Source organism: Vespa velutina, chromosome 11 (assembly GCF_912470025.1).
Source record: "Vespa velutina chromosome 11, iVesVel2.1, whole genome shotgun sequence".
Classification (NCBI taxonomy): domain Eukaryota; kingdom Metazoa; phylum Arthropoda; class Insecta; order Hymenoptera; family Vespidae; genus Vespa; species Vespa velutina.
Genome location: NC_062198.1, coordinates 674,372 through 698,155, shown reverse-complemented (window position 1 = coordinate 698,155; position 23,784 = coordinate 674,372). Strand labels below are relative to the sequence as shown.

At 28.6% G+C, this 23,784-nt stretch overlaps 5 protein-coding genes across 10 annotated transcripts in view; 2 read left to right on the top strand and 3 right to left on the bottom strand.

The window, feature by feature from the left end:
- Positions 1-15,047, bottom strand: part of LOC124953201 (E3 ubiquitin-protein ligase Nedd-4) — a 20,453-nt gene extending 5,406 nt beyond the window's left edge. The window contains exons 1-8 of one of the 5 annotated variants that reach the window (XM_047504235.1): positions 13,976-14,145; positions 3,849-4,104; positions 2,140-2,340; positions 1,897-2,057; positions 1,505-1,670; positions 1,329-1,447; positions 1,144-1,270; positions 258-407 (exon numbers count right to left, since the gene is read on the bottom strand). In XM_047504235.1, the coding sequence (XP_047360191.1) occupies positions 258-407; positions 1,144-1,270; positions 1,329-1,447; positions 1,505-1,670; positions 1,897-2,057; positions 2,140-2,340; positions 3,849-4,001 (1,077 nt within the window). In that variant the 5' untranslated portion in view covers positions 4,002-4,104; positions 13,976-14,145. Of the gene's footprint in view, positions 1-257; positions 408-1,143; positions 1,271-1,328; positions 1,448-1,504; positions 1,671-1,896; positions 2,058-2,139; positions 2,341-2,832; positions 2,850-3,848; positions 4,105-4,638; positions 4,747-4,811 lie in introns of those variants that run through there. The other 4 variants (XM_047504234.1, XM_047504236.1, XM_047504237.1 and 1 more) reach the window with 4 other exon arrangements.
- LOC124953209 (iron-sulfur cluster assembly enzyme ISCU, mitochondrial) lies at positions 9,374-10,943 on the top strand. Its single transcript, XM_047504259.1, has 4 exons — positions 9,374-9,561; positions 10,015-10,239; positions 10,323-10,401; positions 10,530-10,943. The coding sequence occupies exons 1-4, from the start codon at positions 9,469-9,471 to the stop codon at positions 10,634-10,636; spliced, it is 504 nt and encodes a 167-aa protein (XP_047360215.1). The 5' UTR covers positions 9,374-9,468; the 3' UTR covers positions 10,637-10,943.
- LOC124953205 (monocarboxylate transporter 14) lies at positions 14,661-20,980 on the top strand. The gene is made up of 5 exons (XM_047504253.1): positions 14,661-15,911; positions 16,398-16,610; positions 16,778-16,904; positions 16,981-17,160; positions 18,647-20,980. Exons 1-5 carry the CDS (start codon positions 15,767-15,769, stop codon positions 19,851-19,853), a joined length of 1,872 nt encoding a protein of 623 aa, XP_047360209.1. The 5' UTR covers positions 14,661-15,766; the 3' UTR covers positions 19,854-20,980.
- Positions 20,794-22,330, bottom strand: LOC124953207 (NADH dehydrogenase [ubiquinone] iron-sulfur protein 3, mitochondrial). Its single transcript, XM_047504255.1, has 5 exons — positions 22,158-22,330; positions 22,003-22,089; positions 21,555-21,805; positions 21,237-21,482; positions 20,794-21,158 (listed from the first exon to the last, which is right to left on the bottom strand). The coding sequence occupies exons 1-5, from the start codon at positions 22,219-22,221 to the stop codon at positions 20,997-20,999; spliced, it is 810 nt and encodes a 269-aa protein (XP_047360211.1). The 5' UTR covers positions 22,222-22,330; the 3' UTR covers positions 20,794-20,996.
- On the bottom strand, positions 22,169-23,784 carry LOC124953208 (COMM domain-containing protein 5-like). 2 transcript variants are annotated; one of them, XM_047504258.1, is made up of 5 exons: positions 23,622-23,784; positions 23,389-23,524; positions 23,133-23,325; positions 22,892-23,044; positions 22,169-22,797 (listed from the first exon to the last, which is right to left on the bottom strand). In XM_047504258.1, the coding sequence occupies exons 2-5, from the start codon at positions 23,486-23,488 to the stop codon at positions 22,614-22,616; spliced, it is 630 nt and encodes a 209-aa protein (XP_047360214.1). In that variant the 5' UTR covers positions 23,489-23,524; positions 23,622-23,784; the 3' UTR covers positions 22,169-22,613. The 2 variants fall into 2 exon arrangements, with proteins under 2 accessions (XP_047360214.1, XP_047360213.1); XM_047504257.1 differs by having other exon boundaries at positions 23,389-23,781.

The following is a 23,784-nucleotide window of genomic DNA, read 5'->3' as shown; positions in this document are numbered from 1 at the left end:
TGTCAATAATAAGCAAAACAATCAGCTGAAATTCAGTACTCTCCAATGTTTCTTTCAATTAGTGATAAACACACATTATTAAACTTTTGTATTATTGTTCTGTATCTCCATATGAGATATATATGTAAACATACACACATACATGCACGCGTTAAAATGCATATAAATAATACACAATTGTATAATTGTGTAAATTAATTTTTATGTATAACTACATCATAATAAATTAAACACGAAAAGTTTGCTTGAATGAATACCTGATCTTCACATTCACTTTGGTAGCCACGTAGATCAACAGAATGTCCAGACTCTGAGGAAGTATCCCCAATACCCCCTTCCCTATGAATCCTACCCTCACTATCTCTTGCTTCTGAATCTTCATCTTCTTCGCGTAGAACTTCACCATCCTTACACACACATGCACAAATTGCTACATACTGCATGCTAATCTGTCTGTATTGTTAGAATGTTATCGTAGCATCAAATTATTGGATATATATGTACAAAGCTCTGATTTTTTTATCTATGAAATATCTAACAACCCACTATAAAAACAACATCTTATACCAAAGAATTTTGAGAAATTGAATTGTTATTTAAATATTAAATATATTTTATCTACTCATCTTAAAAGATCCATGCATATTTGTACTAATAAAGCCACGAATTATTTCTCCATTTTACTATTTAAATTATGTTTTATCTTCGAGAAAATTATATATATGTATTAATAAATTTAGAAAAATTGAGTACAAATAAAATTTTATCATCTATTAATGAATGTTTATTTCCTAAGCATGTTACTACTTCATTTTATCCCCAGTACAGTTGTTGTCCTTTATAACTTTGCACACATTTATTGTATAAGAAATATTAGTATTACAACAAAATTAGACATATTCTCAGTATGGAGATTTGAAAGTAGAGAGTACTATATTCACTACAAACTAAGTAGAGAGAAGGAGAGGGAGATGGAGGGAGGGAGGGGAGAGAGAGAGAGAGAGAAAAAGAGAGAATTATGTTGTAATTAGAATATGAAATTATGTATGCATTATGTATGCACTCTCTGTATGTTGATTATGGAGCTTATTTCTTTAACCATAAAATTTAAGAATCTTAAAAGGATAATAATAGACAAATTACCTGATTAATAACTGAACTTCGGTGTCTATTTTCTTCATCTGCACTAATGTGGAAACGTCGTTGAAATTCTGTTGCTGCCGTATCCAAATTACGTTGTTCTGTTATGTTTCCAGTAGAAGATGTATTTCTATAAAAACAAGAAGATTAAATATTTCTATAAATAATACATTAAACAGATTACATACGTATCTGTTGGGCGCTCCCATTGTGTAAATCGAGCAATGTGATTGACATAGTATGTTCTTCCATTAGCATCTTGTCTTTCTTCCCATCCTGGGGGTAATGGTCCATTAGGCATATGGATCTATAAGAACAAATATTTTATGTTTTCTTGTAGATACATTTGCATACATGTACGTACTTCTGCAGCTTGTTCTACAGGACTATTATTTTCTGGCTGTACTAGCTCCCATCCTCCTGAATCAGATGCATCTCCATCTTCATTCTCCGTAGTTGTTGAGTCAGAAATATATGCATGATATATTTCCAATGTTCCTTTAACTCTTGATCGCTGACTGGAATGATTACTATACCATATCTTTATATATAAGTTACTCATCTTACATTTGCAAGTGAACTATTTATACTGTATCATTTATATAAACAAAATACGTTGATTTATTTTATATAATGAACAATGATATATTTTAGAAATAACTAAGTGGAAAAGATTAATAGTTAATAATGAAATACAATAATATTTTACAATAAGAAAATATACAATTTTAAAATAACATTTTGAAAATTCCCTACCTACGTGGTCGAAGAATATAGATTCTAGCAGGAATTGTACGACCCTCTTGTTCCTTAGGTAAATTAAGTAGTGTTAATTCTACCATCCCAAGAAAATCATCCCTTGTCAATCTATTTTCGTCAAAAACTTGTAATACTAGCTTATGATCAACAGGCTTAACCTGCATAAAAAGCATATTATTTAATAAAACGTCAATAGATTAATATATATACATAATGAGAATTTTTACATAAATTACTTACTCTAAATATAAATTCTTCTTCCCAAATAGGATTTAAAGTCTTCTTTTTAGTTTTTGTAAGTGCAGAATCTACAGTCTGATCTCCATTTATAGTATTTAAGTCTACGCGGACATAAGGATCACTTGCACCAAAGATATCCTTTTTTGCAAGGTGATGTCCCGCAATCACCTTTAACCTCAACTTGCGCGTACCCTCATCTCTCTAAATACAATATTATATTCAATTAAATTGATAAACTTTGTAATTATTTTTATATGCTTACACTCACACACAATATATTTTAAAATTAACATTTAAGCAATTAATATAGAAACAAAATGTCAGTAGACATTTAAGAAGCACCAATAAAATAAAAAGATCAGTACAAGATGTATGACGAACTATAATTTCAATATAGTTCGTATTAATGAGATATTATCGTCAATTTAGTTCGGTGTGTTTAACAAAATACATTTTTATTAAAATTCCTTTAAAAGTCTGACATAAACAAGTTTTAAAATAATAAATGAACAAAGCAATTAATTTAACATTGACAACATAATAATAATTGTTAATGCAAAACTATTGTAAAAGTTAAGGATCAACATTTTTTTTATAAATTTATGTCTCATTCTTTCTTTTTAATTTATACAAAAAAAACGTCTACATAACTAAATTTTTATTCCTATATCTTAAATTATAAAATATCCTAACATTAACGGTTTCACTGTCGCTTTATCAATTGAAATCCAACCTGTACTTGTCAAACTGTCAAAAAATTTACGTACAGAATCTCCATCGATCCCGGCTGTTGGTTTATATCCGTATACATTTTCCTCTGCCATTAACGTTAACGTTTATTATATTTCTTTGTAATGGTCGACGATTAGTCTAACAAATTTACGAGTATCTCAGTTTCTTATATGCCATTAAGAAACCTATTTTGTCTTAACCCCTCTCCGTCGCTTATTTCACTACCAGCTAGGCGGATATGACATACTCGAATTTAAAGATGGCCACTTTCCTCTTTAAATATTTAAAAATTGTAGTGAAATTTAATTTACTACTTTTTCCTCGAAAGATTTATGTTCACTTATTTTCAATCAAACTATACATCTCGATTCGATCCGTTTTATTATAAAATTATGATGACTCAATGATGACTAATAAAAAAAAATGAAGCGAAAAGTTTCGTACGTTTTGCGGGAATTTTTAAAAGCTGTATCAGACAATGGCTTCCATCGCGCCTGCGAAGTTACATGTCACGATTATTTTTCTTAATTGTTCTCAACGAGTTTTCTCGATATCAGTGAAACATCAACTGATTACATAAACGTGTTGGTTCTACGTAATATACAATACTATACTTGATAATGCTTTCGTATCAATTTGTAATTACATCGAATCTAAATATGAATGATCTAAGCTTTGAGAAATGACGTTAAATTATATTCGAATTTGTATCTATAGAAGTAGGCATTTTGTAAATGTGATAGTTGGTCTGTTATTAATGATTTTGTGATCTTATCATGTGATAATGTAAACTTTTTAAATAAAAATATTATTTATCTTGATTTTAATTAAAATTGATGCATACAAATTAGAAATCTAAGTTATTAGAAGTAATTTTTTAAAATAATAAGAATATACAATGTTAATGTGATCAACCAAGATATGAGTACAAAAAGATTTTATAAATAATAAGTATGAGAAAAGAAGTAATCTCTTACCACATTATCTGTTAAGGATAATCGTCCTGCACGTGATGTCAAATCTGTTACATGAGATGTTGATCGTTGTTGAGAATTCCATGTATAAGCACGACGTCTTGGAACTGATGGTTCAACATCGGCATAAATTGGATATGTCAGTGTGCCTGGCATTTTCTATTTTTAGTACGTAAACTTTGTATAACACATTGGCTTTGGCACTATTTGATTTAACCATTCCAAAGTTTATTTCCTTCTTTCTTGCTAATCTTTACAACTGTTAACAAAATTATTTTTTTCCTATTATGTTTTTTTAAGAACAAATTTGATTAAATAAAATAAAAATATTCTATTCTATCATATGGGACATAATATTCTCTTTATTATTATTCCTTGTCTTTACTTTTAAGAAGAATTGTAACTTTTGTCCCTATATATATCTCTATATACATGTAATATATGAATCTCATGGTTATTTTTATTCATTTATAATAAAATAATTTTGTTACAACAAAGAAGACATTTTATATAAAATTTATAAAGATAAAGATATTTCTGCATTAATATAATAAATGAATTTCTAATTAATTCAATATACTGTGTAAAAAATATATACACTGAAAATCCTACAGTCACAAGACTGATCTTACACGATGATGAAAGCAATGTCGCGTATGTTCACTCAAAAAAATATTAAATATAAAATTTTAATTACTGTTACAAAGAACACACACGATAAAAACACAATTGTTAAATTGTTGAATTACTTATAACACATTTAATTTTCATTAATAATAATATATAATCTCACTTTTCAAATTGCAATTAATACGAACACGTTCGATTCTGAATGAACGGAAATTATAAAAATCTCATGAGATAAGGGAAAGGTGCTTTAAATCATTTAGCGATAACACGAACAATCACATGGAAAACATGCTAACACATTCTGACTAACACACATGTACTCATAGATGGCCATACCGTATTTTACGCATCAACAACTTCAAAAAAATTCAATTCTTTTTCTTATTAAAATTGCTATTGTAATCGAACGTATACGATATACAAAATTCGTTTTTTGTTTAACGACCTTAGATCAATTATTTCTTATCAGATGATTATATGTAAAAAAATTTTCTTTATGAATTTTAATCGCGTTTACGTAAATATTAAAATACGTTTCGGATATAAATGTGCAATATTTTTATTTATTACTACGTAAAATAATTTTTTGAAACATTTATTTTTGATTTTTATATTTTCACAGCGCACAGTGGCGCCCTCCTTTAAAATTCCCAAACCATATTGAGTGGTTATGATACTCGTTCATGCTTGACTGAATTAAGAAGCAATAAGAAAATATGAAAAAATTCTGTTTATAATATGATGAGAAAAAAATTTTAATTTTTGTATTTTTTTTCTTTTCTATTCTTCTTTTATTTTTTATGCAAGTGACTATCAATTTTATGGATTTTTACTTTCAATGTAATGATACAAAAAAAATATACGGAAGACGTGTATAAAAACAGATTTTTCTTATACGATGTTGGTATTTATACAAAATTTCCGTTACAATGTGTTCACGTTATCAAATAAAAATTAACAATGCGACTATATAAAAATGTACAATTTATCATTTGCATATAAATCCGTCATATTATGGTATTTTCATTTAAATTTTATAATTTATATCAGAAAATTTATGAAATTATTTTTCTACAATAAATGTTTACTTTTTAACGCAATTTTATTTATTTATTTATTTTTTTTTTCAAGTACAAAAGTCAGCTCGTACTAATAATAATGTCAAAATTACAATTAAGTTAGATTAAATTCTCAATAAAGATAAAACATTTATCGATCTTTTGTTTTATTTTTTAATTGAATTTTCTTTATATATCACTTTGCTCGAGTCATCGCTCAATGATTGAACGCTACTGAAATATCGAGAATTACAAAATTTTAAATAACAATCATTTCCATTTCTGTACAAAATATCGTTCTTTCGTTCCTCCTGTTTGTTATTCGAATTCATACAATTATCGCTTTTACTAAGCCAACAATTTTTCTTGAAAGGAAATGTTCGATCTCTATTTTCATTATTTTTATAAAAATTTTGCATTGATGAATATATCGAGTCATTCGAATCGATTATCTTGTTATAAGTTTCTCGATTTATACACGGACCGGGTTCAAAATTAAATCCGGTCGTACTGGTGCCTTTATTGTCTATATTTTCATTTATCTTTTTTTTTACGTTGACGTCGTTCATTGGCGAATATGATATCATATCATCAATGAAATTATTATCGTTTTCAACGCACGAATCATTCTCAGTAAATAATTCTTTTTGACGTATCACTTGAGAATTCTCACGTAAAGGCGATAATTTCATAAATTTATTTCGTTCAATATTAATCGAAACATTAGAAATCGGATTACAATCTTTACATTTCGTATACTCTTCACGATAACAATTATACGATCTTTCAGTCAGACAATTACGTTCGTTTTCATGTAGATTTTCACGTTCTCGAATATCATTTGGATTTTTCAAACTTTTAAACGGACGTACTTTAGATCTCGCCTGTATGTATTTAGATGTAGAATTGGACTCGGATTTAAATCTGGATTTCGATGTGGACTTCGATCTAGATTTCGATATAGACTTAGATCCAGATTTGGATTTAGATATAGATCTTGATTTGGATTTATTAGATTTAGATCGAGCTCGAAAGTAAAAGTTATCATTGTATTTTTTGTTCACATTGAGGTTAGATTTATTATGTGCAGATTTTACTTTAGATTTAATCTTAAGCTTGGAATTTGATTTAGGTTTATAATTTACTGCAAATTCACGTTCAGGTTTTATCTTAGATTTTGTCTTTGATTCAGTCTTAGATCGTTCTTCGGGTGATCTCGTATAATTGATTAAATTCTTAGATTTTTGCCTTTTGTTAGATTCATTTTTAACTGTAGAAGAAACGACATCGCGGTCTTTCCGATGGCTCAATATCTCTTCCTGTTTATCTTTTATTTTTCTATTATCCATCTTTGAATACGTATTTTTCTCGCAATCTGATATCAAAACTGGGAATTTATTACAGAAATTTTGATCCGTAGAAATGGTTTTAAATTTATTTACGTTGATAATTTTATTTTTATTCGACGTCGTTAAAACTTCGTTAAGATGATCTGAATATGTATTTGATGTTACCGACGTAGATTTCGTACAATTACCGTATTTTGATTCTTTAGAAATATTTGCATAAATATCAGTATCCAATACAGTAGATTTTTGACTTTCCACGGAAAAGTTACAAATTTTCTCTTTGGTATGATCGTTGTCATGAGTTTTTTGATTTCTCTCCATCACAGATTTCGTTTTCTTGGTATTTCTTGTTATTTTCTTTTGATCGTTCTTCTGCATATCTTTGACGTATTCGTATTTCCTAAAATCATTCAAATTCGAATCGTCTTGTTTCGAAATCAATCTCAAGATTGGTTTACCAACCATTGGTTTATCAACCATTGATTTATTTTCATCATCGTATTTATATTGAAAATGATGATTCACATCGTGGTACGTATTACCAACAAACTTTGAAATTTTATGACCGACTAAACGATCCGTCGATGCATTTATTACGTTTCCCATTTCTGCTTTGAAATAAGGATAATTGCAACGAGAACATATTAGTCTCAATTCGTTTCCATTCACTCGTTGCATCATTAATTCCGTTTGGGTCGTAACATTTTCTCGTAAAGGCTTTTGAATTTTTTCTCGAAAACATTGGTACGACGGAAGGCTTGTATTTTCTCGTATTTTTTTTCTAGAACGATCAAGTTTCAATTTGCGACAACGGTAACCAGATGTTTTCGTTTTTAAAATATACGCTTTGCAGTGTGGACAGTAATTGTTAACGATATGATTGGTTGACAATTTATCGGATATTTTTTTTGTGATTTTGTTCGGAAGATCTTTTTTCATGATTTGTATACAATGGCATGATGCAGTATGACTCGAAAAATATTGATTTTGATGTTCTAACAAAGAATGTGGACATCTTTTACGAGTCCATCTTTCTTTAAGTATCTTGTACATTTTTCGTGGCAATATAGCTTTTCTGGCAATTTTCAATAATGTCTGAAAAGAAGAATGTTGACATGATACCCGATGAAATCTATCTAGGGAAGTTTGCGTAGCGACATTCAGAGACGAGCGAAAGTATACTTGATTAGACTTTGTGTCCTTGGTTTTATTGATAAAATTATCGTTTCTTTTGTCGCATTTACATGATGATAATTCGTATTTGGAATTCACGTAATTATCGCCATCTAATTTTCTCGCTACTGAATTCTTGCTAGAATGATTTTTATGATTTCCTGTATCAGGGATTTCTTCATCGAGCACTTTGGGCTGCTTCGGTGAAGAGTTTGCATTTTTTATAGCTTTCTGTTTACTCGTATTAATTAAATTTGAAGATGGTATTATATTAGAGGGAGTAAAATTTGTTCCCGTGATATTTCTTTCCAAAGAATTTGATAAAGATTTCGAACGTGATAAAGTTTCAGAGTTGAGATTTTTTTGTCGTTTCGATGGGCACTTTGATATTAGAATATTAGAAAAATCCTTATCTGGATCTGGAATACCCTGTATGAAAGGTAAACCCATTTTTTTCCAAACTGTTTCTGTTATCCAAAATCTCATGTAACGCGATACGCAAGAAGTTTTTAATATCTTATCATATTTTTCGTTATTACAATATCCTTTTATCGCCAAACATTCCGTCCAAGGATCAGGAATACCTCCATAAGTCTTTTTATATCTTGTCGCTTCGCAGCTATCCTCACCGGAAGAAATATTAACGAATGGTGAGATCTTTAATAATTTCGGTGAATAAAATGGACCACGTACCACCTCACGTATTTTAATTGGATTAGTACGGTTTAATCGTTTAGGCGAAACCCACTCATGTTGCCAACTTGTATAAATCTTGCACTCGTTGAGCTTCTTTTTATCTTCTACATTTCTTATGTTTGCCTTGTCGACATTTTCTTTAATACAAAATTGATATTCAGAGTTCATAGCTTTAGAAAAGCATCTCTTAAATGTATGGACACAATTATTGATATATTACATTTTAATAATTCGTATTAATCGTTATACATGTTTAAAATTATATATTTTTAGTAGGTTATTTGGACTTATGTAAAAACTCGAATACAGTCTGTTGAATTTGTGTCATTATATCTCGATATTTTCATTCATTTTTGTATTATTTAATGAAATATATTTAATATCATTTATTTATTTAATATTATTTACTTATTTCACTGTACTTGATTATTTTAAAGTTACAATTTGATAGCAACATCTAATCAATATTTGTAGTTGTTACACAGCAATTTTTTCCTACGCATCAATCGAGAGTATTTACTTTTCAAATTTACCGCATTCATCGTTTCAAATGTTATATCACCAGGCGGCGCTAAGATCATAGTTTGACACACTTTCTAACCTATTATATTTATAATATCAATCATACCGGGATTTCATTCAATTGCGCAATAGAAAGCAATTGAAACAGTCTTTCGCGTTGACGTTTATGTAAAAATTCATCGATTATAAAGTGACATGATGTCGTTGTTAAAATCTTTACCCAAAGCCCTTAATGGGGCTTCAAAAACTCTTTCTCGTAGCGTTCCGGCTGTATCTTATCATCCCAATGTAAATATCTCTTTAATTGTAACTTTTCTTAGTACATCACATTGTTTTAACTTATATATTTGAGTTTTATGTACTTGAATGATAAATCTATGTGTCATGACATACACGTATATTGTTCATTTATATATAATTTTTATGAAATTTGTAAACTGAGATGACTAAAAATCACGTTGTTCTGTTAATCATTTCATTAGTGTTTATTGTGACGAATTTCTTAAATCTATATATTGTATAAATCAAAACAAAAGTTCAAGGTCAAACATGTATATACATACATGTACATATATATTATATATACATATATGTGTATATAATCTACACATATACAGTAAGCATATATCATGTATATTTTAATATGATAAATATTTATTTAATGAAATGTGTTTACTTTTAACGATGTTAATATCAAAATAAGAATTGTTACTCATAACTGTTTTATTCGATTGTATGCAGGTGCTCGATCATTATGAGAATCCTAGAAATGTAGGTTCAATGGATAAGAATGATACCAGAGTAGGCACAGGTCTTGTAGGTGCTCCAGCTTGTGGTGATGTTATGAAATTACAGATTAAAGTAGATGAAAATGGAAAGATCGTTGATGCTAAATTTAAGACCTTTGGATGTGGTTCAGCTATCGCTTCTAGTTCTTTGGCTACAGAATGGGTAAAAGGAAAAACTGTATGTTGTCTGAATTTGTATTATTTTCTGTAATTAGAAAATATTATATGTAATTATACTAATCATTTTAACTTTACATGTAGATCGATGAAGCTTTGAAATTAAAGAATACTGACATAGCAAAGGAACTTTGCCTACCACCGGTCAAGCTACACTGTTCGAGTAAGTAAACGTATTCTCTTATAGACTTTCAAAATGAATACTGCAAAGAACAAAAATATTCTTCTAAAAAATAACATAAGTATTCTACAAAATAATACGAGTTAATTATACGATTGTACATTTTGTAGTGCTTGCAGAAGATGCAATCAAGGCTGCTTTATCAGATTACCGTATCAAACAACAAAGTAAGGCAAATTCCGTTGATGAAACCAATAGCGCAAAAATGAAGGCTTAAATGAATTCTTTCTCAAAAAACGTAGTAAAAACAAATTATAATAAAAATATAATGACTTCGTATTAATGTAAAGACAACATCATTGTATAGTATACTATAGATAGTCGAACGTATTTTTATGTGCGTGTTATTTCAGGATTATTATACATATGTATCATATGTATATCCACATATACAGATACATATATATTTTCAGCAACGATGTGACAATATTGTTACTTGATTATACATATATAAACTAGATTAAAGATGCTATTTTAATTTTATGTAGAAAAAAAAAATAAATTCGATAATTTTAAAATATCAATGCGAATTCTTTTATTCAATGAAATTTCTCTTAGATATATGAATAATGATGGATGAAATATAAACATTATAAATATCAGTGACTTTTAGAAAGTATTAACGACGATTATAAATTTAAGAAACTATAAAACATCTGCATTATATAACAGAGTTGTAAGAAGAGTAAAAGATGATTTCTTTGTAAGCGGAAGTAATGAGGACAAGCGATACTTATGTTTTTCGCGTAATACAATATTTACGACAGCATAAAGGAAAGTCCGAGGGTATGATGAACTAACATCAATTGCATTCAATATGTTGACAAAAACATTTCCATTGCAGAGTCTCATCGCTAGGCAAAACTGTGTTGCGTCATCTTGATGACGTAATAAACGACGGCCATTGACGTGACCGTTATCAATAGAAGGCACAATGTGAATTTTTCATGGGATATTTTACAAAACGCTATATCAAGTTATAATAGTTGTTTACGAATTTTTTTTTTTTATAAACAATTCGTATCAAATGATATAATATCTTGCCATCTAATACCTTGATAAATTAGATTATGAGATACTTATATAAAATACAAGTAAACTAATCGATATTATCTTCAGTTATATCATTTGGTAATTACAATAGCATTAAACGTGAACGACGATATTTTATTCTTCTCTCAAAGGTATCAAGAATATTATATAATTTATGAATGTTATCTTTGTATTGTTTAGAAATAAAGATATAATAGTTCGTTTGACGAGAAGAGCTCGAATTTATAGACAAATAATGAATCGTGTAAGTAACGATTAGCTAGAATAGTATTAGTATAGTCTTTGAGCTTAAAAAGATATTTTTTGTATTATAACGTATCGTTCACGGAAGAGCAAAGGAACACCTATTCTCTCTCTCTCTTTCTCTCTCTCTCTCTCCCCTCCCTCTAATTTAAATAATAAAATTATTTAAAAGAACAAATATTTCTTGTATATACAAAGTATGCTCTCTTTCAAAGTTCCAATCGACATCATAGTTCATTCTACAAATGTCATCGTACAACATTAATTGATGCTTAATAAGAATGAATTTAAATTGATTCATCTTCGCTCGTTGTAAACAATTGTGTGTATTTCAGGTCATAAGTAGAACAATTAATTTGTTAAAATTTAAATTTTTTTTTTTTTTTTTTTTTTTTTTTACATTATGCAAATACTTTCGAACATGCTCGACACAGCAATCGTAACACTCTTACGTAGAATATATCGTATACCTTACGTATGAATTCATTCTTATGTTAAATATATCAATAGTTTCTTTTCTCTTATTTTTCTAAGATAGGAGTATCTTTCGATTTCTGGAATCTTTTTATCTTTCCAGTTATCTCAAAGTATGAAGTGTCGTTTTAATCACCATCTTCAAACTAATTGGCAAAAACTAACAACTGCGATAGCGTTTATATAGGATAAATCGTACGATGTGACCAATTTGAACATTTTCAAGGCTGCTGTCTTCATTTTCTTTTTTATCTTTATTATTCTTTGAAATTTTTTCCTCTCCCCATTTTTTTTTAAATAAATGAAAATATTTATTTCAAGACAGTTTATCTTGTATTTATCACGAAAATAAGTCGTGTAAACATAAATTTAATCGATCGACTTCTTCTTTTTTATATTTATATTAACTGGTACATAACATTATACTTACATTACATTAGGAAAAAAAAAAAAAAAAAAAAAAAAAAAAAAAAAAAAATATTTTATTGAACACAATATATCTGTTTGATTAGATCGCATAGAATACATGATACATACGCGTGTGTAATTTTATATCACGAGATATCGGATATCTCTCAGCATATTTATCGCAGTTTGGTAGATCTAGCACAAATACTTCATAATATGCGTAAAGCGGATATCGACATAGTTCGTTGAAGATGTTCTATATTGCGAATGATAAAAGATGTGTATATGTGCCTACGAGTATATCTGTATTCGTAAAGTGGATTTCCTATATTTTCGCAATTCTCAGTAAAACGTTTTTACTATTACTTTTTTTCCATTATTATTCTTATTTAGTACACTTGAACATAAATATTATGTTAAAATTGAATAGATTATAATGATTCCATTTAAATGAGATTTAAAGAAAAAATTTATTTTCGTTTTTATATAAAATAAAATGATTTTTAAATGATATTGACAAATTCGAATTTTGATTTGATATATCTGAACGCAAGTATTATGTTAAAATAAAATAGCTATTGTTTCTATTAAAATAACATTTACAAAAAACGCAAAAAAAAATCGAATTTTTTAGTTTCATTTTTGAATAAAATAAAATGATTCGTAAGTGATATTGACAAATTTGAATTCGTTAAAGATAGAGTCTTTAGTTTAAAGCGGCATTCTAATTGTAGTTGATTATGAAATAGGAAATGTTCAATTGTAAGAATCATATATTTAGATACTATTAATTATTGTGTTCTTTTCTATGCGGGTTGTTTAACGGGTCATTTTTTTTATATGTTCACTTTGAATAATATAACTTAATATACATTCGAGTTCAAACTTTATGCTATTGTAATAAGATTCATATTATCTTATTCATGTCGTGCTTATTGTGTTTAATAATATTCAACTACGCCGAAATAAAATTCTAAAAATTTTAACTTACAGAATGGCTCACATAAAGCGTTAAAAATTGCAGTTTCATCGAAATCATTAAACGACGATGTAAAAGTCAAACTGTTCGCATAAAACGATAAGATTTTTCAAGCAAAAGAAATAAATTAACGAAATCTCATAATTAAGAAAATAAACTTTATATTAAAATTTTATATATTTCAAGAATTGAATTTATATATTTTGAATGAATTGAAATCTGATGAAATGTTTGTTTGAAAAATGGCGGCGTTTTTAACGAACACAAAAAAAAAAGATCGAATAATATTTCAGGCAGATCACACACGATACAATCACAGAAGATCAATAAAACATTTAATATGAGTTACGATGAAGGAATTGAAATTTAATGTTAAAAGAAAAATTCAATAATGCTTACATTTATTTCGATAGAAAATTGTAGTCGGACACTCGTGATTTCACAAAACGGATGTTAATGAATTCAACTATGCACACAGTAATCTTAGTTTTTCTATCAATGGAATTAACGAGTTATCGCTTTTAACATGATATATAATAACCTTGAGTAAACCAATCGATTTTCTTTATCTTTTTGATGATAAAAAATATGTTACATCGTTAAACGCGTTATCATTTAATAATCCCTAATCTATTCGACCGCATTTTTCACCAGATGAAGAAAAGTTAAATTAGTAAAATAATAATGTTCATTCTTTTGTTTTTGCATTTTCAAAATTGTTCAAAGTCGTAAGATTTTTGATCGATCTACAAGAAGGAGTTTTGTAAACGTATATAATACGATAATAATAAAGCGAACAGAATCGCAAAAAATTTTCAGAAGAATCACGATCAGAGATTAATATTTTTCTAACCTTCTATTCGATATATATACCTTGACTTTAAGTAGAACGCGTACCGATCATAGCGATAAATATTAAAGCCTACCGAGGATAAAAAGAGAAAAAGAAGAAAAAGCAGAAAAAGAAAGAAGGAAAAAAGAATAACGAATTAACTTGCGTATTTCCAGCACGTGCTTCTGACAAATTTTCCATTCTCTCTATTCGCTGTGTTTCTTGTGCAAAGCCTAAAGGAGGAGTGGGAGAAATCGACGGGAACGACACTGCTTGACACGTGAGAGTTTATAAATTCGCGGGATGAAGTGAGAAGGGGAGAAAGAAAGAGAGAAAGAGAAAGGTTGCGAACTATTTGGAACGTCGTAGGAAGAGACGAAACATTTTGCAACAAAGCATAAAAGAAGGAGAGGGTGAGAGAGAGAAAGAGAGAGATGGATAGAAAGGCGAACAGATACGTAAACTCGTGCATGATCGTGCGGTTTCGGTTACAAAGAAGAAAGATCGCGCGTGCTGGAGTAGAAGGAGTGGGGATAACGACTGGATCGCTCGGCAAGAGTAGGGGAAAGTGGCTACGGAGGATATGCGTGGTAGACAGCTGATCAGTCTGCTCGCGACGCACGGTCGGATGGAAGGTTTTTTCGTTGGAACGAGCCTCTCTCGCAAAGAAACTCTAACGATTCATTCGTTACACAGTACGTTATGACAACGGCACTTTTGTTTTAAAGTCCTCGTCTACATGGTATCGTCGTCGCCCTTTATGCCATTTGAAACAAAATCAAAGTCAGGAATAAACGGTGCGTCGGTTTATTATCGTAGTAAGCGTTCTATCGAGCTCTCGTTGGCGTCGTCAGGTCAATTACACCGAGCGCGTTCTTCTCTTCGTATTCTTCTTCTTCGTCGACTAAACTCGTGGACGAAGGTGAAGTCTATGACCGGACAAAACGAATGTTTACATTCCTATCGAAGAAGGAAGTGGTGCGAGAACAGTGGTAGAACGTATTCTACGTTCGCTTTGATGAGGTTCGAGAAAACGGAAGAGGAGGACACGAGGGCGGACTATATGATTCGCGAGCATTGATATTCGTATTGTACTGTAGTGACAGAACGCCATACATACATATACACATATACATACATGTTAAATGTATAAGCATATATACTAGTTTGGTGCAGTTACGCCCGCCGTTAACACCCCTGCTATTTGATTTTTTTTTCTCTCTACATTTATCAGTTACTTGTCTTTGTTGTTGACACGTTTAATCATTATATATCGAAAGAGCTTTTACTAGTTGCAATCGTGTTTCTTTATCTCACTGTTAACGGTGCATGTCGGCGGTGAGCACAGTGGAAGGTTGATGACAATGCAACGAGTTCAAGATCAAGACAATGGAATCAACATTAAGTTCGGATCAAAGAAGTCCAGAAAGGGCGATTATAAATTGGTTTCGCAAGACGCGAAAAAGGAAAGACAAAGCAATTATAATGGGACCAACAAACACGGTATGTGTGTGTTCTCTCTATCTCTCTCTCTCTTTTTGTTTCTTTGTTTCTTATCATCCGTTCTCTTCTGTCACGCGCGTGTACAGTTTTTCATTGTTGGATCGACAGTTTACTTGGCGGGAAAAGCGTTATTTTTGAATTTAAAGCGGAAATTAGTCATTATAAATATACAATCAATGTCAAAAGAATACGTGCATGATTATTTTTTTGCTTTAAAAATAATATTCTTGAAAGAAAGTAATCATTTATATGATATTTTTAACATGTATAAATTGTATATTTGTTTGTAATCACTTGATTGACCTTATTCGTACGCGAATTTATTTTACGTTAATATGAAAGTAAATTTGTACGTTATATTTTATTTTACGAACTAGTTTCTCTTATCATTAAATATTTTTTAACAAAATGTAATTATTCATTGTGTTTAAAAATTATTTTTTACAGTTTAAGAAATGTTTTTATTTTTTACCTTTCATATTTTAGTTAAAGATGTAACAGCAGAGGAAGAATTAGTACCTCCAGATGGAGGTTGGGGATGGCTGGTACTTTTGGCATCTGTTCTTGTCAATGTCCTTATTCCAGGAATGGTGAAATCTTTTGGAGTTTTATTCGTTGAATTTCGTAAAGTTTTTGATGCATCTCCTGCTGCAGCTGCTTGGATTCCTGCATTATGTTATTTTCTGTACAGTTCTCTTGGTAAAACATATGACTTGATTATTTACCTAATAAAAGAATTATTAAAATTTTATATATTATATATATATATATATATATATATATATATATATATATATATATATATATATATATATATACATACATAATTCTATTTACATGAGTGAAATGTTAAATATTACTTTTAGGGCCATTGTCTAGTGTGCTTTCGGTTAAGTACTCATATCGGACAGTATCATTATTGGGTGGTACATCTGCTGCTGTAGGAATGATGATAAGTTATTTTGCAAACTCTGTTGGCTTTTTATGCGTTAGGTAGTTAAATAATTTTAATAATCAAATTATATTTAATAATATAAGAAGAATAATTTAAAAATGGAAATATTTGTAGTTTTGGAGTATTGGTAGGAACAGGAGCAGGTTTGGCTTTTCCCCCAACCGTATACATTGTAACATCCTATTTTGTACGCCTACGAGGACTAGCTAATGGCCTGTGTATCTCAGGCAGTGCTTTAGGTTCTATATTTCTTCCACCACTTCTTGGGCTTCTTTTACAAGAATATGGTTACAGGTAGATATACTATTAATAAAATAAAAATAATTTAGATGTAATTTTGTTATGTGATAGCACAATTTATATTTCGAGTACTTTATTCTTTAAATTTTTAAGGTCAATTTTGCATACATAATAGAAAATAGTAAATTTCCTTTTTTATTTAAACGAAATTCTTTTGAAGAGTGTAATTACTACTTTAAAATTTACAGAATATAAGTACTCTATATATTTCAGTAAAGTGTATTTGAATGTGATTGTGTATATAAATATAGTGTTTGATACTTAAACTTTAATTAAAGTAAATTAATATTAAGGTGAGTATAGAAGAGTGTTGTAATATTATTCTATTTATTTAATAATCTTTGCCTTATAGTCATATTTATTTTATTTATAGTCATATTTATTTAGCTTTCTATTTTCACAATTTTCTATTATATAGAATATAAATTACATCCTTTTCATTTATATGATAACTACATTGATGTTAAGTGTAATTAAGTTTAATAAATACTTTAGGTCTTTCAGGAGAAAAAATATATTTTCTAAATGTGAGTATGGATCATACTAAATAATATGTGCAATTTATATATCTATTATTTCTTAATTTCTTTGTTGCAGAAAACAATTAGTAGAGACACAGAAAGAAGTAATATGAAAATCTTTATACTGCATGTGATCTTAATTTTATAATATTTTTTAAAGCACATTTTTTTACAGGTTTATTTATATATTTATATATATATATATATATATATATATATATTATATCTAGAATATATATCTAGAGTGGAATTAATAAAATATTCTAAATATTATATTAATAATTTTGTATGTATATCATTTATATAGAATGTTGATATACTTTTCTGTGATTACATAAGTATGAGTTTAATTGTTACAAATATTATGACAGTGTTTTAATTGTTGATTAATTCAATGCATGATATTTATAATATTTGTAAGACATCGTAATACTTCATTAGATATATAATGAATGAAATTGGTAATTGTTACATGGGTATGTGTGAGCGCGCGTGTGTATGTGTGTATAATGGTTTTTTAAGATATATATATATTATTATTATTAAAAATGATTACATTTATTTTATGGATATTTATCTTTTTACTCCTATAAGTTATTATATTCATACTAAATGACATACTCTTGCTGTAAGATTATTACTTATTGCAAATGCATAGAAGATTACATTAATATTATGTTAAAATATATTTATAACAAGTCATTTTATCTCAATCATTTCGTAATATCCCAATATAGATATTTAATTCAGTGCACTTTCTAATTTCTTCCTGAATTTTATATATATACATATATAAAAATTCTAATTTGATATATATATATATATATATATATATATATATATATATATATGTATATATATATAAAATTAGAAATTTTTATATTAATATTATTATACAATTTTCATCTTTCAGATATAATTACAGTGTAATTAAATAATGCAACTTTGCTTTCTTACAGAGGTGCAGTATTAATAATGGGAGCTATGACTTTAAATGTGTGGGCTTGTGCTTTATTATACGATCCAGTGGAAAAACACATGATTCCTGCGCGACCATCACGCGATTCGAAAGATCATAAAAGCTTAGAAACTACATCAATTACTATTACTAGTCCTGAAGATGAGAGGAGACATAATAATTTTATTTCTTCCAACTCGAGCTGTGAAAAAGCTGCGCCTATAGTGCCAAAAAGCGCGTCTAGCGTTGCATTGGAAAATTATAAAAATACTCCTGTTCAAGGAAGAACTAGAAAAATTAGTATGCCAACTGGGCGTGAAATTACTGGGCAAATGCATAGCACACCAGCTTTACACGCTGTACCTGAAAGAGGAGCCGAAACAGGGAAATTGATAAAACGTAAATCATCCACTCAATCTCCCAGTACTTCATCATTTTATTATATTAGTACCCCTCATCACGGTAGCACATTGTCCGCATTACATCCTGCACATGCATCTACATTAACATTAAATGCAATATCTAATACGTTTACGAGAAAAGGGTCTGGCCGTGCACCGAAGCAGGAAGAAAAGTCGGGAAATAAATTCTTTGATTGTAGCTTATTGAAAGATCCTATGTATCTCGTTATATTGATCTCAAATTCAACGAATGCTGTTAGTTATACGAATTTCGTAATATATTTGCCAGCTTATGCAGATTCGCTAGGCTTTGACAAGAGTATGGGCCCTCTTCTTCTATCGATCGTGTCAATTTTGGATCTCATTGGACGTATCGGTGGATCTGCATTGTCCGATATAAAGTTAATGCCGAAACATTGGTATTTCGTAGGCGGCTTATTTGCTTCTGGAGTATCCTTAGCAATATTACCAATGGCTACTACTTATACCTTATTATCTGTATATTGTGGAATATTTGGATTAGCTTCTGGTACATATGTCGGAGTTACCGCAGTTATTATGGCTGATATGCTCGGCACTGAAAAACTTACTTCATCCTATGGCATTTCTTTATTTGTTAATGGAATTTTGCAGCTTATAGGCCCACCAATTTGTGGTGTGGTTTATCAACAAATCGACCAATATGGTCCCATTTTTAGTGTCCTAGGTATAATTTTAATTATAGGTTCATTACTATGGGGCTTTGTTCCTTTCATTAAAAGAAGGCAAAAAGGATCAGAAGTTAACAGTCCAATAGATAAATTATAGTAATCTACATTTTTTGCTAATATATTGAACAATTTATTCGAGCAAAAATTGTATACGATTATTGATCGTGACATCCTTGTAGGAATATTATCATTTAACTTGAAAACGTGACACAAGATCACGAGACTAATATTAGAAAAAAAGAAACTTATAGATAATTCTTTAGCACTGTGATGCTGTATATATTTTACACGCACACTTATTATTCTAATTATTAAGAAAAGTATTATGAAAATTTAGAAAAACTTTTTGAAGACACAGTCTCTCTTTTTCCAAAAAAAAAAGAAAAAAAAAAGAAAAAAAAGAAGAAAGAAAAAACAATTAAAAACCTTGCCTTGCACATAGGATTATTGCTCCTTGAAAGTAAGAACTTCAATTATAAATTATGATAAATATACGTCATTACGCGTTCGCGCGTATTGTTACTGTGTGTGTGTGTGTGCGTGTGTGTGTATTTGATTTTTATTTAGTACTTAATATAAAGTAAAGAAGTTGGTGCTATTTATGTCTAAAGGATGAACACACTGTTAAATGTTTAATTTCTTAAGACCTTTTAAAATTTTATTCGTTTTCCATATTATTTCATAATTGAAAACAAAATGTATTTGGATGCATTTTAGATTACTGTTACTTAACAATGTCAGTGATTATAGTAAAAGGAATAGCAAAATTTTGACACACAGTAACTTAAATAATTTAATTTTAACATTTTGTTTTCACAATTTTAATTCGTAAATCACCGAAAATATGCCTTACTACGTGATAGATTCTAAGCACTTTGTAATTAATAATTAATATATTAAGTTTATATAGGTCTGTACACAAATGCAAAATAAATAGTAGCATAACAGATAAATAATTGTAATATTCAAGTACGTTTTGTATAAATGAGCACTTGGCTATATATACTTCATCTTTATAAGAATAATATAACTATGTATATGTAACTAAAACTGACTTTATTGACGAAATATTGCAATATAACACTTTTCATCACAATCAATTTGTCAATTATCTATAGCTTAGTACTGGATATTTTAGATTTATTATGTATTCGTGTATGATTCTGTTGTTTAACAGAACAAATTTTCGAATATATAATAACCAATCAAATTTTTTCTGATCTATTACTTGACCAAGTGTTTATTTTTCTTTTCTTTCTATTACTACATTTTCAATAGCTGGCGCTGAATCTCTGAATTTAGGAAATTGTTCCCAAGGTGCGGATAAATCAAATTTTCGAAATTCCTGTGCCAATTCCAATGGTTCTGCTATTACCCTCTTTTTCTCATCATCATAGCGAACCTTAAGATAAAAGTATATATTAATTAGTGTTCATAAATTTCCCATAAAACAAAAAAACTTAATATCTAAACACATTACCTCAACGTATCCACTCAATGGGAAATCTTTTCTCAGTGGATGTCCTTCAAAACCATAATCTGTCAAAATTCTACGAAGATCGGGATGACGAAGAAAATAAATACCAAACATATCCCATATTTCACGTTCATACCATTCGGCACCTTTAAATTCTTCAGTTATTGAATCAAGTGGTGATAAGTCATCTGTGTATGTTTTTACTCTGATACGAGAATTGTATACAAGAGACAAGAAGTGATATACAACCTAAAGTAATAGAATAAAATTTATTTCTGTTTACTTAATTATAACTGGAGAATCAATTGAAATACGAATTACCTCAAATCTATATTGTCTATTGGGTACATCTACTGCAGTTATGTCAATTATATTATTAAATTGTGCATTATAATGAGCTCTTAAGAATGCTATTGTTGGAAAAACTCCTAAAGGAGCAATCATAACTTCAAGTTCATCTTTGTTAACTATTTGAACTTTTTGTACATACTTTGGTAGACATTCGGCAACATAACGTCCAAAGTTTTTTAAACGTTCAATATCGATACAAGGATTAGGTTTGCGTACAGTAGCTATAAACACAAATATCTAGAATTAATTTAATATCATGAATAATCACCAATAATAATGCAAATTTGTGCATTTAATTAAAAAACAAGCAATATTGAGCATATAAATTTGAAGTATAACATTTTATAATTGTGCAATTTATTTATATAATACAAATAAATTCGGAATAATTTCCAAAAAGAAAAGAATTAAAACTTACGTCGAGTTTCTGGTTTTTCTATTTTTTCTGTTTTTTCTGTTACTTCTGTACTATTGTACCGTATTGATGGAAAAGCTTTCACATAACCTAAGATAAAAATGGATCGTTATATAATTTAAGTTGATATTTAATTACGTTTCATAAATATCATTTACGTTTAGGAGCATTCGTAGACAGGCTTTGTGATAATTTCCAACAATTTCTTAATAACGATGTCATGTTGCTGAAAATCTATATTTGGAATATAAATTCTAAATGTATACAGGAGCGAACGTCAATGAAAACTGGTAAAACACACTAACACTCATGCAAGTTGATAACACGTTCGTTTGATCGACATGCGCACTTATAATACTTCTTATTTCTAATAAAAAAGTTGAAAAGTAATAAAAAGTAATAGTAATAACAATTATAAAATTTTTTTTTGTTATTATTTTAATGATAAATGAAAATAAAAAATATTACATAATTTCTATTGTGATATTTACAAAATTAAAAATAGTGTTATTATAATTTCTAATATGATTGAACTTATTTTACAAATGTTTTTTTCAATATATAATTTTATTATAAAAAGTTTATAATAACATTTGTTGCCGCTGATACAATCATCAGCTATGCTGTATACTTTTTAAAGTATTCCGTTGTTCCAATGATTGTATCTCTACAAGAATGCTTGCTACAGCATGTCTAAAGCGATGAAATTGTACTAAAGAAAGTTCAAATGTATGAATTTCTCCAGTATCAAATGTACATTCCATTATAATGTATGGTTCCAGCACTCTACTTAAAACACTGAAAACAAAAGATACATGAGTATATTGCCAAAATATACTTTGAAAAGTGATGGGTCAAAGATTAAAATAATGATTAAAAAAATTCAACGTACTTTGATGAAATAATAACATCTATACGCCATTTGCATGATAATAAACGTGGAAAAAATTTTGTTTTTTTCATTAAACCTGTAAGTAAATCTGCTTTCTTTTGACCAGATATAACGGTATATAAATCCTCAATGCAATCTGAAGAAAGAAAAAATCTGAAAAAAATACATGTGTCAAAGTGATAATAAATAAGAATAGTGTACACTATTGATAATTTTAATAACATAGAAAATATATATTTACTTTAATTCTTCTAAAGTTTGTTTGAAATCTGCCGGTTTGACAGAATATGATACATATTTAAGATATGTTTTTAAGATAGTAAAGATAGTCGAAAAATATTCATCTACATCTTCCAAAGGTATATTATATTTTTGGCTAATTCTGTCTAGAACACCTTCTTCTATATGTTCTTGTTCTATTGCTTTCACAGCAACTTAAATAAAATAAATATAGATTAGTTGTGATTAATATTAAAAATAAAATAATATTGTCTTACTTTGTATCAAAGGCCGGACAAATGTTTTTTTCAGTTCCGTCAGGTGTTTTGTTTTATTTCTTAAAGCTGTTAAAAGTTGAGTTTGATATAGCGTTGCCATTTTTTAGAAGAAATAGAACTGTTTACTATTATTTAGCTATAATCATTTATCATAATATTTTCAATCATTAACTCACTTATTTCAACATTAAACAATGTTTGAACAATTTTTTTTCGATATAAATCTTACATACTTTTTCTCGTTTTATATGCTGTATGTTATTCGCAATATAAAGTTTACAACTTATTTATTTTTTGATTTTTTATTTGACAGTAACACTATTCAGAGGATCATATGATATGTGTCTACTTTTGTAGTTATCAATGATGTTATTTTTAAACGAAGAAGATTTTTGA